The 18028-nt window shown below is 44.3% G+C and overlaps 1 protein-coding gene across 13 annotated transcripts in view; it reads right to left on the bottom strand.

Annotated features, from left to right (window-relative positions):
* The window catches only part of LDB2 (LIM domain binding 2), a 407922-nt gene that overhangs the window by 63315 nt on the left and 326579 nt on the right, over positions 1-18028 (bottom strand). For all 13 annotated transcript variants that reach the window (XM_025887734.2, XM_025887729.2, XM_025887730.2 and 10 more), the window contains 2 exons: positions 14317-14439; positions 11586-11669 (listed from right to left, as the gene is read on the bottom strand). In XM_025887734.2, coding sequence (XP_025743519.1) covers positions 11586-11669; positions 14317-14439 — 207 coding nt within the window. The remainder of the gene's footprint in view (positions 1-11585; positions 11670-14316; positions 14440-18028) is intronic.

Consider the following 18028-nt stretch of genomic DNA (forward strand, 5'->3'; position numbering starts at 1 on the left):
GCCAATTTCCCACCTTACCATCTCCCTTGATTTTCAGTGTCTTGTTAAACAAAAATTTCTTTCTCTTTCTCTGTGTCTGAGATTGGGAAATTACTTTCTTTAATCTGAGCCCTATTTGTACTTTTAAGACCAAGAATTTTAGAAGCATTTGTGGCTCTGAAATTGTTTTCAGTTAGGATTGCTATGCTAAAACACTGTTGTTTGTGTATGTGTGTGTGTATGTATATGTGTGTGTGTGTGTGTGTGTGTGTGTGTGTACACACACATCTTTTAGTGTTCTGATGGCCATTCCCTCTGGCTTGACTTTAGAAGTCACTGTTTTCTAGGCACTGGGATGTCTCTATGTTACAGTTATTTCACTTCCTTAAGAGTTAACTACTTTAATTCCCTTATCATACAGTCCTATGTGCTACTTTTCTATCTCCAAATGCAATTAAAAGTGCCCTTCGGGTGTTCCAAGTTTTAATCATTCTGTGTGTGGAGCATTCCCATGGCTCAGAAGGGCATTTTCTGCCTCCTCTCTGATGGAGCCTTTCTCTGAGGAGGAGGAGGAGGAGGAGGAGGAGGAGTGGAAGAGTCAGAATGAGATGTGACAGCTTTGTTTCAGATGCCAAATTCCTCACTTTTGGAAGCATTGTTTCTCCTGCATGGTCCGGGGCCAAGAAACCAGCTCTCACTAGCAGGGACCATGGGTAGCGGCCGGGGGGGGACAAGCCAGACCCAAGCCCAGGAAAGCACTGTTGCCCCAGACTGGCTTTGTGACCCGAGGCAATGATTGATTTTTATCTATAAAATGGGAATAATCATACCTATCTCATTGTTTTATTGAGAACATATAGAAGTTCTCAAAACTAACGGTATTATGATGCTAATCATTATTCTGGATGGTCCTCGGAAAAACTGGAGCTCATCTCTGAATCGGTTCATGTCACAGTGCTCTGTATACAAGTGCTCATCAAACTGTGACACGCGCTTCTCCAACCCTTTATTACTGACCACTTGCCATGCAAGTTTGGTAACACCTGAGCTACTCTATATCCTATAATCAGTGGGATGAGTCTGTTGGTCGTGCATTTGGATGTCCTGGCAATGTCAGATTGCTATAGTAGTTTTAAAGTTCTTACTCTCATTTTCTGTACTTAATCACAGAGTGGGAACAGTTTGCAAAACTGCCACGAGCCATGGACCTCATCTTGAATAGCATACTTTAGGCTGTGAGCCTTTTGAGAGTCTAAAACATGCAAGCACTCTGGGAGGCACAGAAGGAAGATCTGCTGGTATGGGTCCTGCACCCTCCCCACCCCAAACTTCAGTGTTTAATAAGGGCTTTTGCCAGTCCATCTGAGTGTGTGAATGGTGAATGGTCTGCCCTGATCCCAGCCTGTTCTGACCACCAGTAACTATGGTTCATCTCCATCGCTGAGCAGAGATTCCTGTTCCATCCTCGGGCTTGGCTTGGCATTTAGGTGGGAAACAGGATTGGACTGTCTTCCCTTCTCATGTCATAAGACCAAGGAAAATAACTTTGCTGGCAATCAAAGCCTTACAAAAATAAAAAAAACAAAAAAACCTTGGCAGACGTACCCTACAACCCAACTACTACTATTTATCCTAGTAGTATTTACCCCAAAGATACAGATGTAGTGAAAAGAAGGGGCACATGAACTACTAGGTATTTACCCCAAAGATACAGATGTAGTGAAAAGAAGGGGCACATGAACCCCAATGTTCAGAGCAGCAATATCCACAATAGCCAAACTGTGGAAAGAGCCGAGATGCCCTTCAACAGATGAATGGATCAAAAAGATGTGGTCCATATATACAATGGAATATTACTCAGCCATCAGAAAGGATGAATACCCACCATTTGCATCGACATGGATGGAACTGGAGGGGATTATGCTAAGTGAAATAAATCAAGTGGAGAAAGTCAATTATCGTATGGTCTCACTCATATGTGGAACATAAGGAATAGTGTGGAGGACCACAGGGGCAGGGAGGGAGAACTGAATGGGAAGAAATCAGAGAGGGAGACAAACCATGTGAGACTCTGGACTCTGGGAAACAAACTGAGGGTTACAGAGGGGAGGGTGGGGGATGGGGTAACCAGCTGATGGGTATTAAGGGGGACACGTATTATGATGAGCACTGGGTGTTAAACGCAACTAATGAATCGTTGAACACTACATCAAAAACTAATGATGTACTATATGCTGGCTAATTGAACATAATAAAAAACAAAAACAAAAACAACAACAACAAACAAAAAAGACCTTGGCAGGATTCCAAATGTTCACTCCAGCCACACTTACTCTCCTAGAGGCCACTTCATGTCATTCTGTTGGAGATCAATTTCCAAAGCCAACCACCTAATTCTTCCAGGCATTGGACTCTACTCCTTTGCTACTAGTAGAGGTTACATGCGGGGACCAATATTCTTACAGTACAGTAATAACAATGAAAGTCTTCCTTCACTTGGGAAATTAAAGGTATGGGGTCAAAAGCATTACTGTGAACCCCAGCTGCTTTCACACCCAGCTGATGATGCTGCTTATTTGAAGAGTTAGTATTATTCAACAATACCAACCAGAAGGTTATAAATAGTACTGAAATTGCCCAGTGATGATGATTAAAACCTTGTGATAACATTTGTACTGGGAAGAGGGTGTCAATAATACAGCACATGTCTCAGACTGCCTCTTGCTTCCTTCCTTGGCAGGTATTAATCAATCGCTTCTCTGTTTTCTGATCTATCACATGGCTTCAGAATATCGGCGCAGAATTCAAGGCTATGACCAACACACAGAAGATGATAAATGGGATGAGACTCTCTTGGCTTTCCGGTGTCATAATTTAGAGTTAAATGTGCTTTTCACGTGCATTATCATTTCAACCCTCACCTGTGATGATTCACATTATGATGTACATAATCAGAAAACTGGGGATTCAAAGAACTAAGGCAGCTGGTGAATATCATACAAGAAGTAAAAGGCAACAGTGAAAGGTGAACCCTGACCCACTGCTCTCAGATAGCAAAAGAAGGGACTCGTATTTATTATGCTCCTTCTGAGTGCCAGGCTCTTTATAAACCATACATTATCTAATCTTATAATTCGTGCCATCCTGTGAGACATTGTTCTTTCTGATTTCCAGATAAGGAAGTAGGGTTCAGAGAACTGGAACAACTTGTTCAAGGCCATTACAGATTGTAAGGGGGTGAGGATTTGAACCCACATTTCTCTGAATCCAAAGCACATTTATTTTTCTTAGCACACAGACCCCACAGTCCAGCCTTGTAGAGAGCACTGCCCAGAGCAAGACATGGTAAAGGTGTTTGGAGGAATGGTCTTAATGGCAGTGGCAACTTGAACATGACTTCAGTGCTCGACCTTTAGAGAAATGATTAAATAAACACTATCCTAGCATCACACTGGAATATTTGCCGCTATTATAAACGGATAATATGATGACTATGTAGAAACATGCAGAAGTGTTTACCAAATAACATTAAGAAATCATATATATACTGATTATATTTATGCAGAAATTATGCATATGAATGGATAAACAGTAAGAGGAAACACAAAGAAAATATTTTTTGGATGGGATACAGGATAATAAGATGGTTTAAAGTCACGTTAAGCACAATGCAGGAAAAAAGTTTATGGATCTCAGCACCAAGAAAATCTGGCCAAAGAAAATAGACAAAAATAATCACCCATGAGGGAATTTGTCTTTGAGATTTGAAAGAACACATTTCCAAAATAATGAAAAGGGCATAATGGCATTTAGAGTAAAAATTAAATACTGATTCAGAGCAAGTGGAAGCAGTGATATTAGAATAAAAATTTCACAGTGGGAACTATGAGAATTTCAGGGGGGAATTTTGTAGCCTAGAGAGATCTGGGGGCCCCATGCCATGTTTTCCTTCTATTTCCTCAATGTATTCAAATTTTCTGCTCTTTAGATTCCCTGGTGAGGTTCTAGGTAGTGATTTTGAAAATCAATCACACACATTTTTCCCCCTAGATACTGTTTGGCAAGTGAATTAATCTGAATTCTATTGTGTTTTGGGGGTTGGGGCGAGGGTGTCATTCAAAATCTAGTTTCCATTTACCAGCAACTTCCATTCAGGAGACACTGGGTGCTGATTTCGATCTAGAGCTTGTGAGGCTCTAGAAGCACAAAACAATCAATCTGTCTTCAGGCTGCTGTGTGTACTGGAGGAGACAGATGAGTGGAGTGATAGTTCTTACACAGGACCCACCAAGAGCTAAGCAAGAGAGCACATGCCCAGAGCTCCAGGAGTAGTGGGGAGGGCAGCTGCCCTGGCAGAGAGGCAGAGAGAGTCTCAGAGGAGGTGAGGCACAACTGAGTCCTGAAGGATGAGAAGGAGGTGGCCTGGGCGTCCTGGATGGGAAGAGGAGGGTAGGAACAGTGTCCCAGGCAGTGAGTCAAGTCAAGTCCTATTGTGCCAATGCATGGTGGCAGTAGACACACAGCATATTTGGGGAGCTGCCGGTGGTTTGTGTGGATACAGGATGCCATGTGAGATGGGGAACGCATGTGGGGCGAGTCTGGGAAGCAGCAGGGTCCTGAGCGTGGAGGGCCTTGAGTGCCAAGGTCAGACAGCATGGTGAAGTAGAGCAATTCCCTAGTGCCCTGGAAACTGCCAACAGTCCAATTTAAGTCATTTGCTGAGACCAACGTGGAAAGGTATCCCCAGAGATATTAAGAGAGGAGGGAATTTGGGGATGCCCAGGATGGACCTGGGGATGCCCAGGTCCCCAGCTGAGGGGGCAGTGTGAACTGTAAATGGACCTACTTGTTCCAGCATCTTCAACATCTCGGGAAAGGGATCATACCTTATCCATTCTTGTCAATACCCCACTCCATCCCCTTTTGTGTCTGGCACATAGTTGATGCCACCAAAATATCTCTTGGTTAGATGACTGACTTAAAACTTAAAAACAAAACCAGCAGGAGGGGAAGAATGAAGGGGAGTAAGTCAGAGGGGGAGACGAACCATGAGAGACGATGGACTCTGAAAAACAAACTGAGGGTTCTAGAGGGGAGGGGGGTGGGGGGATGGGTTAGCCCGGTGATGGGTATTAAAGAGGGCACGTTCTGCGTGGAGCACTGGGTGTTATATGCAAACAATGAATCATGGAACACTACATCAAAAACTAATGATGTAATGTATGGTGATTAACATAACAATAAAAAATTATAAAAAAATAAAAGTGGAAAAAGAAAAAAAAACAAAAACAAAACCAGAGTAACTGAAATGCTCAAGGAGGGAGACAACTGTACAAGCCGATGTCTCCCTGCAGTGTGTTGAGCATGCAAGGACCATCCCCTTTATTGTTGATGGGAGATGAATGAAAATAGCACTTTCCACTCATGTCATCCTGGAAGTTTGCATCCTGCAGGTTTTCTTTAAATGCTTAAGGACATGCGGCACCTGGGTTAAGCGTCTGCCTTCGGCTCAGGTCATGATCCCAGGGTCCTGGGATTGAGCCCCGCATCCTGCCTCTCTATCTCCCTCTGCCCCACCCCTTGCTTGTGCTCTCTCTCTCTCAAATAAACAAAATCTTTAAAAAAAAAGAGCAACTCTTTCCTTTTTAATTAATTTATTTGACAGAGAGAGACGCAGCAAGAGAGGGAACACAAGCAGGGGGAGCGGGAGAGGGAGAAGCAGGCTTCCCGCCAAGCAGGGAAGTTGACATGGGCTCCATCCCAGGCCCCATGGGATCATGACCTGAGCCGAAGGCAGATGCTTAACGACTGAGCCACCCAGGCACCCCAAGAGTGCAAGTCTTGAGTTTGGCTGAGGTCATGATCTCAGGGTCGTGAGACTGAGCCCAGCGTTGGGCTCCACACTTGGCATGAAGTCTGCTTGAGATTCTCTCTTTCCCTCTGCCCCTCCCTCCACTGGCATGCATGCACTCTCTTTCTCTCTCTCAAATAAATAAATAAATCTTAAAACAAATTAAAAAATAAAAATAAATGCTGGAGGACATGGTTTCTGCCTACTCCCATTCTCTTTGTGGAATAGGAAATGAAATCAACATCAATTATTTCTTTTTCAATTTGGAAAATTGAATTTGTTGAAGCTATTTAAATTTAGAAAACAGTTACTGCATACAGTAAACATTCCCATGCAAGAAGTGCTTATAGGAAATTTGAAATGATGGCAATTTCAAACCCTGAGTGAGAAAGGGCTTTCACTCTGATGAAATAAAAGACAAGAATAGGGTGTGTTGTCCCCAAGGGCTCTTCTCAGAAGCTGAGTGCAGGGGGCTCCAGTGAATGACTCGACTCTTCCCAGTGACCCTCAGAAAAGCACACTTGGCAAATGGGAGATGGGACCTCCACATGCCTCCATCTCACTCGACTCCAGAGAGGGGGGTGTAATACCCCAGTTTTCAGATAAGGAAACTGAGACTCAGAGAGCTCAAGTAACTTGTCCAGGGTCACACAGCTAGCAAGTGGCTGAGTTCAAATACATACTCCTGTCCGTCTGGCACCCCAAACGCAAGTGCCAGCATGAGGTGCTTTCCCTGACTATGCTGTATTCTTGCTCGAACAAAACTCTCTCTAGAACCATGCCACTCAGCTCGACTATACATTTTGGGCCATAATACCTACCTTGCGTCGGTACCTAAAACAAACTTAAAACTTACATTCCATCCATGTGAAACTGCCTGGAGTTCCCCAAACCCACCGGCTTTCTCCATCCTCCTCTGTCACTACTCGTGGTGGACTCTTCATCTAGTCTACCTGGTACCACCTACTCGTCTTTCAGAATCAATTCAAAGGGCCATTTCCTCCTTGAAGGCTTGGAGCCTCCCATGTCCACACTCCAACAACCTCTCCCCTCTTCGTGCTTGGCTGTGGGATCAAATCCTTACACTTACCAGCTTTGTGACTATAAAAAGCTACTTCTCTGTGTGTCTCTACACACAGAGAAGTAGCTTTTTAGTCCTATTTTAGTCCTATTTAGTCCTATTTTAGTCCTTTTTAGTCCTATTTTAGTCCTATTTAGTCCTATTCCTCCCCTGAAAAATAGGACTAAAAAGAGTCTCTAGTTCATAAGGTTGTCATGAATATTAAAAAAAAAAAAAGGACTTCCTGCCAAGTACCTAGCAACAGTACCTGGGATATCGTAAGTGCTCAATAAATGTTAGCGACTACGTGGATCACTGTATCGGGACAGATTTCTCTCCCAGCACAGATTTGGTTTTCTTTTGTACCTGATGTACAGCGACCGCCTTGAAAGTTGTGGAGACCTGGCATAAAGAAGTTGTCTAATAGATGCTTGTGGAGTGAACAGCCCCAGCCTGGACGACTACCACAGGGACACTCATCCAGCCAGCCCTGGTCTGCCAGAGGTCCCTGAGGCAGGAAGTGTGACTACATCTCATCAGAGCCGCATACCAGCTCGGCGACCACCAGTTGCGGCTCCAAGGGGAATGGAGAGCCGGCCGTGGCCACACCTCTCAGGACAGAGCACCTCCAGCCTCGTTAGGCTAGGAGGAGACACGAGGCAACGGCAGGCGATGTGACAACTCAAATCAAATGACAACATCTGTTCTGTTGTCACCTCCAAAGCATCAGGTCACCAGAGCCCCCTCCAAAGTGCTGCCAGGCGAGCGTCCGGGGACGGTGCCATCACCGGCATTCGCAAGCTCAAAGCGCATCCACCGCGCTTCACCTGCGTCTTCCTCCAGCGCCCAGAGCCCCCCTCCCGCAGCTCTGCAGAGCCCCCGACTGCAGGCCTCCACGAGAATGATTCAGAATTTCACGGCAGTGAAAGAACCTGTCTGGGCGAAGCGAGATGACTGGAATTGCTTACTTTCTGTACTGCTTAACTTTGTTACGTGAAAGACACAGCATATTGAAATTTCAGATGTCTGGAGCATTTACAATCTCCAGCCCTCCTTTCCAAAGCAGGATGCATGGAGTTTAAAAAAAAAAAAAAAAAATTCTTCTGCTGGTTTAGAAGGCCATCGATTAATATTTGCCAACACACGCGTCTGACCTCTTTTTCTGATCTGGGTGTGGTTTTGGAGATCCTCGTTAACTACTTAAGTAATACCTCAGATAAGCCCCTGAGGCTGGAGGCAAAGGCCCGGCTCCTCAGAAGGACAGAGGAGCGCCAGGTTTTAAAGCAGTTTTATAAATGAATGCACTGGGTGATTGCTCAGCTGTCTTACGAATATCAGATGGTAAGAGCACTAATGAAATCTTTGATCCCAATTCTAATCCAAAAAAATCTTCGGTGGTTAGTAACCACTAACCAGGCCAGGTCTCATCATGGAAATGCCCATATGCGTGGTTATGGGAACTGAGTGTGAGGTTCTGCTCAGCTTTGACCTGCCAAGTGGCTCACAACCTCCTTGAGTTATTGCTGGGAGGCGTGGCTTCTAGCTTCTATCTGGACACCAGAGGACCCCTCCCCAGACGCCCACGAGCCCCGTAGGCCCTTCCTTGTCAGCACAGCTTGCTGGAACTGTGGCCGACCACACTCCACTGGCCTCCCCCAGCCCTGGAAGGGGCCACAATTTCTCCACGATGAGGGCCCAGCACCTGGCACAAGGCCAGGAAGACAGAGTGGGCTCAATGAAAGAGTCCTGAACCAATCAACAGAGGAATAAGTGATGGAGGGAGTGAACAAAGGAAAGAATGGAGGCAGGAAGGACAAGCAGCTGCTGAGGCAGGATGCATGAGCAGAGGAAGTAAAGGAGTGTTAGGTGGACCCAGAGCGAGAGAAGAGAGCCAGATGCCATGTTGCTCTCCATGGTTCCAGTATGAACAACAATGATGGAGACCTAATAGGAGCTTAATAAATTATGCCCATGAACACTAACTGGGTGCTTTCTGTCCATGGACCCTGCGCTAAGCCGTTTACATGGATTGTCCCGCTTAATCTGCACGTGAAACCCTACAAGGAGCTGTCATTACTTGTGGCAAAGTGGATTAAGGCCCCGGGGAGAGATGATGCTGACTCCCCTGTCAAGGCAGGAGAGACATGGTCCAATTTCTGTCACTATCATCGCTCTCCCTTCTTACTAGAAAGGCAGCTCTGCATGAAGCTCAGGGATTCTAGAGCCAGACAGCCCGAGTTCAAGTCCCAGCCCAGCCACTCAGTGGTAGAAGGCTGGGTGACTGAGTTCACTTCCTTGCACTCTCTGTGTCCGGCTCTCTCACACAAATTGTGTTAGGGCACATGGGCCATTGTAAAGACTAGGGAAGTCAGGACATGCTGTACGTGCTACATTTAAGTGGTAGCCTTTGAAACAGGATTCCATATTGCCCAAACCCACACACGCCTTCCTCCTGTCGCTGTTGGGAGAGGGGTTGGTGCTAATCCCTTCTCTCCCCCCACCCCCACTTTGCAAATATGATCTTCTCAGTCTTTGTGGGTTAAAATCAGAGAATCGCAGAATGTGGGAATGAGGTGGACCTTGTTGACCCCAAGGTGAAAGTCACCATTTTACTGAGGATAATAAGAGGAGCTAGGGAGAGGGGAGGAAGGAAATTTAGCATTTATTCATCTATGTTAAATGCAGCTAAAAGATGTAATAGTGAATCTGTCCAGATTTCACCAGAGGGTGAGTGACCAAGTCTAGGACAGAATCCAAAGTCCCAGATTCCAATGTGGGGTCAGCTGAGGACACACAGTATGAAACATCTTTATCTGCCTGAGGAGAGGCATCTTCAGGTGGTTTAAACTAAACTGCTCATGGTCTCTGACAAGATGAAATGGCTAGCAAGGGAGGGCAGCCTTCTGAATTCCTGCGGCTAGAGCGTGCCACAGACCCCCACTTCCCCAGGCCTTGCTACCCACTCCCATTGCCCCAGTGGTTCCATGGGGGCAGCTCTAAATGCAGAGCCTGGAAGTTTGGAAGAACCTAGCTCCAGCTACCCTGCCTTGAGGCACTTGCTTGTCCATCCACCCTCCTGGAGCAGGAACCACAGCACCATTACTGGAGAACAACCTGGTTCAGGGCTGCCAAAATGGTGGTGGTGTTGGGGCAAAGTAAGGTGGTGCGGAGCAAAGCCGACTCCAGCTCTTGCTGTGCCTGGATTCGGACTGAGGGCATCTAGGCTGGATGGAAAACGGCTCTTCTCCCTCTCCCCAGGAGGGGGACACTGCCATGCTCACGTTTAATCTTTTCAGAGGCTTCTGGCCTGGTGCCCCGGCCAGCAAGCTGCTCCAAGATCTGGTTCCTAAGTTACTCTCCCTCTCGCCTCTCCTGGCTTCTCACTCCATGTCCCGGCATCATTCATCTGCCTGGAATTCCATCCCCTAATCCAGGCCCCTTCTTTTCCCTCTAACGGGAATGTCCTTCCTGCCCCCTTCTTGGCTTTACCTTTATTCATTCTTTCACACTCAAGTCAGGCATCGTCTCCTCCAGAGAGCTTCTCTGAGGTATTCTTCTGAGAGGTCTCCGTTTTATACTCCCATAATTCCACTTGGAAACTTCCAACAGGGTTATTTACCATTTTGTGTATAATGTTCTCTCTATGGGTCTGGCCCTCATAGGAGTGGGTTTCTTGATGGCAGGTACCATGACTTTTGTCTTTGAATCTTCACTCTCTAGCCCAGGACCTGGCACATGGCATTGAGTGCGTGACTTGGAAGCCTTTGTTCAAATTGTTCTTAATTCACTGAAGAGAAAGTCTGGCCAAAGCATTTCAGCATTTCGACATATGCAAAACGATCACATACAGAAGGTTGGGAATACAAAACAAAATTCACAAACCGGCACAGTGCTTGGGGATCAAGAAACAACAGCATAAGCTCCGTGATGGGGCAGGGGGCTGGAGAAGTGGCCACGCGATGACAATGAGGGAGCTCAGCAACTCAGAGGCAAAGGAATGTGGAACGTGGCCACGGACTTCTTGTGGAATCTGGAGGACAATGCTTGCTGCTTTATGAAGGAAACCATATCCTCTACCTGCAACATGACGATTGCAAATTCTACACCACAAACCGGAGTGACAAATGTTTCCCTTTTAGACCAAATACTGAAGCCATAGTTATTATATAGGCAGAGAATTTTGCCTAACTCCTAATTTTTAAAAATCAAAACCAACTTTATATCCAACCCAGAAAATCTGTTCCATGTTACACACAGAGTCCCTAAGAAGACTTAGAAATAAATGTCTGTGGTTTCACCATCGGCCTGAATGTCGGGGGACCCTCCTCAGGGACACTCCCTGGGTGGAGACACAGAGGAAGTGAACCCAACAACAGTACATTAGAAACTTGAGACAACCATGAGGGGCAGAGCGCCAAAATACTGTATGAGCAGACATTGCTGGCCTTTGCATAATTAATTCCAAGAGTCATACAAACAGAGAGAGCAAGTTCAACCTTGACAAAGTCTAGGTTTGCTGCTTTGTTAATTAAACCCCATCCTCTATTGAACACACACACACACATACACACTGTGGTGTAAGACACATGTTTTGTGCTATATTACCTCATTTTAACTCCTTGGTTCAAGATACGTATACACTTCTAAAGCACTTGTCAAATTCACCAGGAAATGTAATCATCCCATTGGTCTTACCCTGAGGTAGTTGAGGGTGAAGTTTGTTAGTCCCATCCTGGTGATGTTTTTGGACAGCTGATCCAGGACCTGAGGATCTTGTGCCTAAATGGGAAAAAGAGAATCATGTATTTTATCTCTGCAAGATGGTGCCAAGAAAGTCTCAGACTGGGCTACAGTTGCTAAGAAATGCAATCTCAACACTGTCGGTTTTTCTCAGAGGGGAGGTTGCTGGAGATAATTTAATTTACATTTTGAAGACACTTGCATATAATGGCTCAAGGACATGTTTGGATCAATGATGCAAGATCTGTTGCCAGGTAGAACCAAAATGAGTCAGGCATGCTTTTAGTCCTTGGGAGAAACAGCCTTACTTCCTCTGTGAGAGGTTCCTGTGTCTTCAGGAGGAGGGTCATGAAGCCCTGTCAGGACACTTCCAAGTCTCTGGCACTCAGCAGAGGAGGCACGGTCTCTGGATTTGGTAGAGCCAGGCTTTAGGATCAGCCTTTGTTTCCAAGACTTGGGTCCAAGGCTATACCTGAAAACTTTGTCACTTCTATGAAATTATATGTGTGTGTGTGTGTGTGTATATATATATATATATATTTAAGAATTCTAAATTTCTTCCCCATTAAGCTAAGGTTAGAAATACATGTCCTCAAAAGCATCACATTTTCCAAAATATCTGCCACATTTAAAAGAGGGATGTAATGTTCCATGGGCAACCCCAAATGTTCTGGTGGGCTACAAAAAAAATGAAAATTCTTTCTGGATTTCATTGTGAGATGAGTCTCTTGGTTGACACTTTTTCTTTTCATTTGTCTTTCCTTTTTTCTTAACTGGCAGAAGCAAACTGGAGCTAAGCAGAGAGAGACTCAATAAACATCATTTTTGTCTTCATGTCTGTAGTCATGAGACTATCTAGGTTATCTTAACACTTTAATTTAGTCTTTCCTGTACTTAAATTTCCTCATAGTCATGCAACCAATTGGCTTTGTGTATTTCAACAAAAAACCAAAAGTCAGAGAAGAGTCTGAGCTTGTCACTTCTCATGTCAGTTTCTGGGAAGGGGTCCTCTGTGGAAACGGAGCCAGTATTTATGGAAGGCCTTTCATGTGCTGGGAAGAGCTGGTTCTATAGATATGCATCAGGTAGTTGTGGCCAACATCATACGCATCAACTTTGCAGACAGAGAACAGGATAATAATAAACGAAAGGAAGGATGTTACTGCTGCCAAAGCTGCTGGAAGCCGGTCACCACTACTTGAAGAGGACCTCCTACGTGCCAGGCACCGTTTTACGTCCTTTACGTGCGTTAACTCTTAATCCTCAAACCAGTCCAATGAGGCAGGCTCTATTACTGTACCCATCTTATAGATGAAGAACTGGGAGCACAGAGATGCCATGTCACTTGCCCAAGGTCACACAGGAACAGGGAGACACACGTATGTGATCTCATTCCAGGGCCTGGGCTCCTAACCACTACCCTCTGCTGCCTCTTAGTCTATTTTGAGAACATAAGAGCGGCTACTCTGGGATACTTCAAGGGGAGTAGAGGATGTGAACTGGGCTTTGAAAGTGGAGAAGGACTTAGGGGTACGAATAGGTGGAAAGATTGGAGCAAAGGAGTGGGGTGCCACAGCAGGAAGTACAAGGTCAATGGGAAGGGGAGAGATTGGGTTAACCGGTAGGGAGGAGAGGGTCGAGGACAAAAGCCTGGGGAGACAGACTGGAATTGGATAGTCAGGAGACAGATGGCTCATCAGCCTGGGTTTTGGAGTCCGTACCAGCAGAGTTGAAATCTTGATTTGCCACTTTCGGGCTGAGAAACATGGAGCAACGTATCAAGCCCGAACCTTGGTTTTCTCACTTCTAAAACAGGGATAATGATCCTGCACCTCTCTGGGTTACCGGGAGGGTTAAACAGAATGTGTACAGACGCTTAGCACAAGACCTGGCATAGCAAACACCCAGTAAATACTAGCTACTCTTATTGTATTCTCTTTTGATTGTACAGGGTCTTAAAAATCAGGCTCATTAAGTCTGATTTTGCTCCAAAGCTTTTTCACAGAAACTGCTGCATCATGCATTATGGAAGAGGGATTTATTTAAGTCAATGCCTTTGATGCCTTCTTCGGGGACTGCACTCAGCTAGCTCCTACCAAGTCTTACCTTTAAAACGTATCTCCAGATTGGCATCGAATCTGGCTGTGCACCTAGCTGGTGCTCAGTAAATGTGATGTGATTTATGGTCAAGTGAAAGGGAGGGAACCCCAAATCGCTCACTTCATTCCAACACCATGGTTAGGAATGATATAGACACAGATCTGAGGTACGTGAGCCCCACATCTTGTCAGATGGTTCTAATCAAAACTGGACACTGTTTTCCTTACTTCTTGTTTTATTTCCTTCTCCAGTTAATAGCCTAGGCAGAGCAGCACTTTATAATGACTCAGTGGAATTTAAGAAAAGTACTAACTGTTTATTGAGGTAACCTCAGTTTGGAGTTTAAAATAATAAAAAAAAAAAAAAAAAAAAATCTCACAATGCACCAAACTCAGAAACAAAGGAGGGGGAAAAAGGGCCTGTGGAATAAAATGGTTGAGGGGAAAACTCAAAATTGAGAGTTCGTTACCCAACACGTGAAGACTGCTGGTATTCTTTCACACAAAGAGAACTGGACTTTTCCTCCTTGAGTAAATGGGATGGGGGGGAAGGGAGGAAAGAGTAAAATAGTGCTGAAATTACTTACATGCATGGCTAGAATGCTCCTTGGGACTAACTCTCTGTATTGTCTAATGGTAAAGTGCCATGTTTTTATTCTCATGAGATCATCAAAGGTGAACTCCAAGATCAGTCTGCCTTCTGTACATACCTAGAAGCGACAAACAACACACTCATTTGCCTTGCAGTTTGTGAATGCCACATTTTTGTAACTCACACGTCGGCTGCTCAGCATAGTCTCCCTGACTGTCCTTGGGCAGTGCTGGATCTTGGCAAGGATGTGACACGAGTGCTTCTGCACGGCACACTGAGACAAGCATGAGCTCCAGCATCCGTGGGTTCAAAAGACAGCACAGCGGCTTACTGGCCATGAGCTACTAGTAACTTGACTGGTTGCTGCCAAAACTCCATGAGCCTCTGTTTCTTCATTTGCAAATATGGGAACAAAACCTATATTATTGCAGTATTATGTCAAAAGCTCCTGGCACATGGTGTGTCCTTGCAAAAATCATACTCTCCCACCTCCTCTTATCTCTGTTTTCATCATTCTTCTACCATCAGAGCATGAAATCTTGTTTTAATCGTGGTTGTCCTACTCTGGGAGAAAGTACCTAATAAAATAATTCATGCTTAAGTGTGACTTACTACAAGGTTACCCAACCAGAGGAAGTTTTCATTTTCAGGGACAAATTCCAGGGGGACAGTGTGTAACCCAACACCGTCGGGATCAGTTATTGGTGTGCGGAAAATAGAGGCATTCTTAGAGTGTCTTCCTTCAATCACATCCTAATGGCAGTGACAAATTCTGCTTGCATAAAAGGCCAGGCTTTGGGGGAAGGGACGGTATCTTTCTAAGAAAAATATGTATTATTAATGAAACATAGAACTTGTGAGGCTCTCTTCCTTGACAGGGTGATCATTTTTTTTCTTCTTTTGATATTCAGATCATTTTTAGCATGCAGCTCCTATTTAATTTACCTATTTTATTCCACCATTAATGACTTTGAAATGGGAGAAAATGCTAGGCAATCGGACACCACTGATCCTATTTCAACTAAAAAATAAGTAGTGGTAGCATATGGGTCAAGTTTAAATAGTTACAACTAATTATTCCGCTCGTGTTTGCTTTAGAGTAGACAGAGACTTTGACATCAGAAAGTACTAGATGCCCATCTTAACTCTACTTTTCACTTATTTTGGAACTTTGAGAAAACCAAATAAATTCCCTAGGTTCCAGTTTCCTCATCTGTAAAATGAGGATAATACTAACCTTACGTTGGGTTGCTGGGGAAATACATGAATGATAAGGTGTGTGTGTGTAGATTGCCTTGTATTGTATGTGGCACATAGTAGGATGGCAGTAAATGATAGTTATAAAGATAAAAGAAATGCAACTAAAGAACAAAGAACCTCAGACTAGTGGTTGTCATAATGTGCTCTCTGAGACCTATGGATCCAGGGAGGTGTCTCAGGGGCTCTGCTGGGAAGAGTTCAGCCTCCATCTAGACCACATGATCTCCACCCATTTTCTCAATTCGACCAAGCAGCTTCAATTTCATCCTTTTGACATATTGCACTTCTGATCAAGCCTTTTTGGAGAAAGATGTCCTATGCTAAAGACAAATATACACAGTTTTGGAAATCAATGCACTATACAAGTTTTAAAAATCATAAATAGACTCAATAGACTCAATAGAGGGTATGCTCATTTCTGAAACTATAGTCCATGAAGATAATTAGCAATTAATTTCAACCTTTTATGAGGTATTAATAACCATTTCTCTCTTTGGGAATTTAATATGGAAGGCCACCATTTATTGAGTTCCAACTATGTCCTAGGCACTGGGTTAGATGCTTTCTATTTAATTTAAGGTAGTATTTTCTTTATTATTTTTTCTTTTAAAAAATTTTTTTTGTAGAGAGAGAGAAACGTGCCAATGGGGGGGGGCCCACGCAGAGAAAGAGAGGGGGAGAAGAATCTTAAGCAGGCTCCAAGCCCAGCATGGAGCCCAATGGGGGGGGGCTCAATCGCAAGACCCTGAGATCATGACCTCAGCCGAAGTCAAGAGTCAGATGCTTAACTGACTGAGTCACCCAAGTGCCCTGGTAATATTTTCTTTAAACAAGCCAAATACCAGTACAAGGAGTGTGAGTAACATGTGTTGCCAGAACACTACTTAAGAGAGATGCTATTGACGTCCACAATTTTCTTTTTTTCACAGATCTCAGAAGCACCATAGGATGATTATTGATAATCTGGGTGAAGACCTTCAGCTCAGACTCCACTAGCAGAATCCATGGGTAATTTTAGGCATTTAGACACCTTGCCCCAAATCTCCTCAACTGAGTGGTTTTCAGAGCTTCCTCTCTGGCACATTAGCCATGAGTGTTGTGCACTCAGAAATGGGGGAAGACTTTTGTTGTCCTCAAACCACTCCTCTAGAACATCCTTAGCATTGGAATTCACCAAGGTTTTCAAAAGGGTTTCATGGAGATTAAGCCACACAATTCCCCCCGCGGTGTTAGTATGACAGAAGCCACCGGCAGTGAAAACTTTCACAAAAGGGAGGTGACTGCAGTCAGTCAGGGACAGTTGAAATGTCTTGACAGTAGAGGACAGGGATATTTGGATGCTATAATCCTTTTTTTTTTTTTTTAAAGAAGGGGGATTATTAGATGTTTAAACAAATATTAGCCCAGTTAAATATCATGATTTTTCTTATCTAATCTATTTGTTTTGTGTTTATGAACCGCAGATCCAGGGCCGATAGAGGTTCTGGTTTACTTCTGCTGGAATAGAGTTTCATAGTGTGAAGGCATAGATGGAATCCTTCTGATGAGTTACTCAACTGGAGGATCTGTAAGGTCAAGTTAAATTGTATTCTCTGTTTACCATGACAGAGCAAACCAGTTGAGGACCCTTCTTGCCTTCAAACTGTCATGGGCCTACAAAAGAGAAAACTGCAGCAAGCCCTGTGCTTCTCCTTTGTCAGCTCAAACCAAGAAATGTCCAGAGCATATCACGCACAAGAGAGGAATCCTTAAAACTGAATCCAAGCTGACTGTGTTGGGTGTTTTCTTTAAGGAAAATTAAATGACTTCCTTGAATGGAAGAATGGAGGAGAATTTGTCACTCTTGGTCCCCCCCCGCCCCAGGTAGTTTTACCCGTGGCCTTCTCCCAAGCCCTATTTGGCCTCCCTGTGCCCTGCTCCCATCGCAGCAGTTAAAGGAAACTGAAGGCTTTGTGATTTATTTTACATGTGACAATCAGCAAAGGGAATAGAAGGGCCTAAGAAAAAATATATATATACTCCTTGTCTGGAAATAGTAAAAAACAGACACAGCTTATAAAGGGGAATTAATATTTTCTCTTTTCAGAAAAATTCTGTGCGTTCCTCTTAATCAATACAATTAATGTAGCTTTTATCTAAAGTTGGCCTTTTTTTTTTAAAGCTGCCTTTCACTTGGAATCCAAAATCAAAAGGGTCCCCAATTAAGAAAACATTTTCTGTTGTGCTGAATTCATGTTACCGTACTGTGAGCTCTGACATTTTGTTTCTGTGGTAACCAAAATCAGCTGATTAGTTGGCATGGCAACAGAAAAGATGTAATCCCAGCAGACACACTCTAATCAATGCCCCCAGCACAGATGGTCTCCGGAGGATCAACAAGAAAGAGGCTGGCAGGCATTCAGCGGATCACGTGCTAGCTTGAGACTAGGCCAGGAACAAGAGAACTA

The sequence above is a fragment of the Callorhinus ursinus genome, unplaced genomic scaffold (genome assembly GCF_003265705.2).
Source record: "Callorhinus ursinus isolate GAN/ISIS: 27379988/994484 unplaced genomic scaffold, GSC_fseal_2.0 scaffold4, whole genome shotgun sequence".
NCBI classification, from domain to species: Eukaryota; Metazoa; Chordata; class Mammalia; order Carnivora; family Otariidae; genus Callorhinus; species Callorhinus ursinus.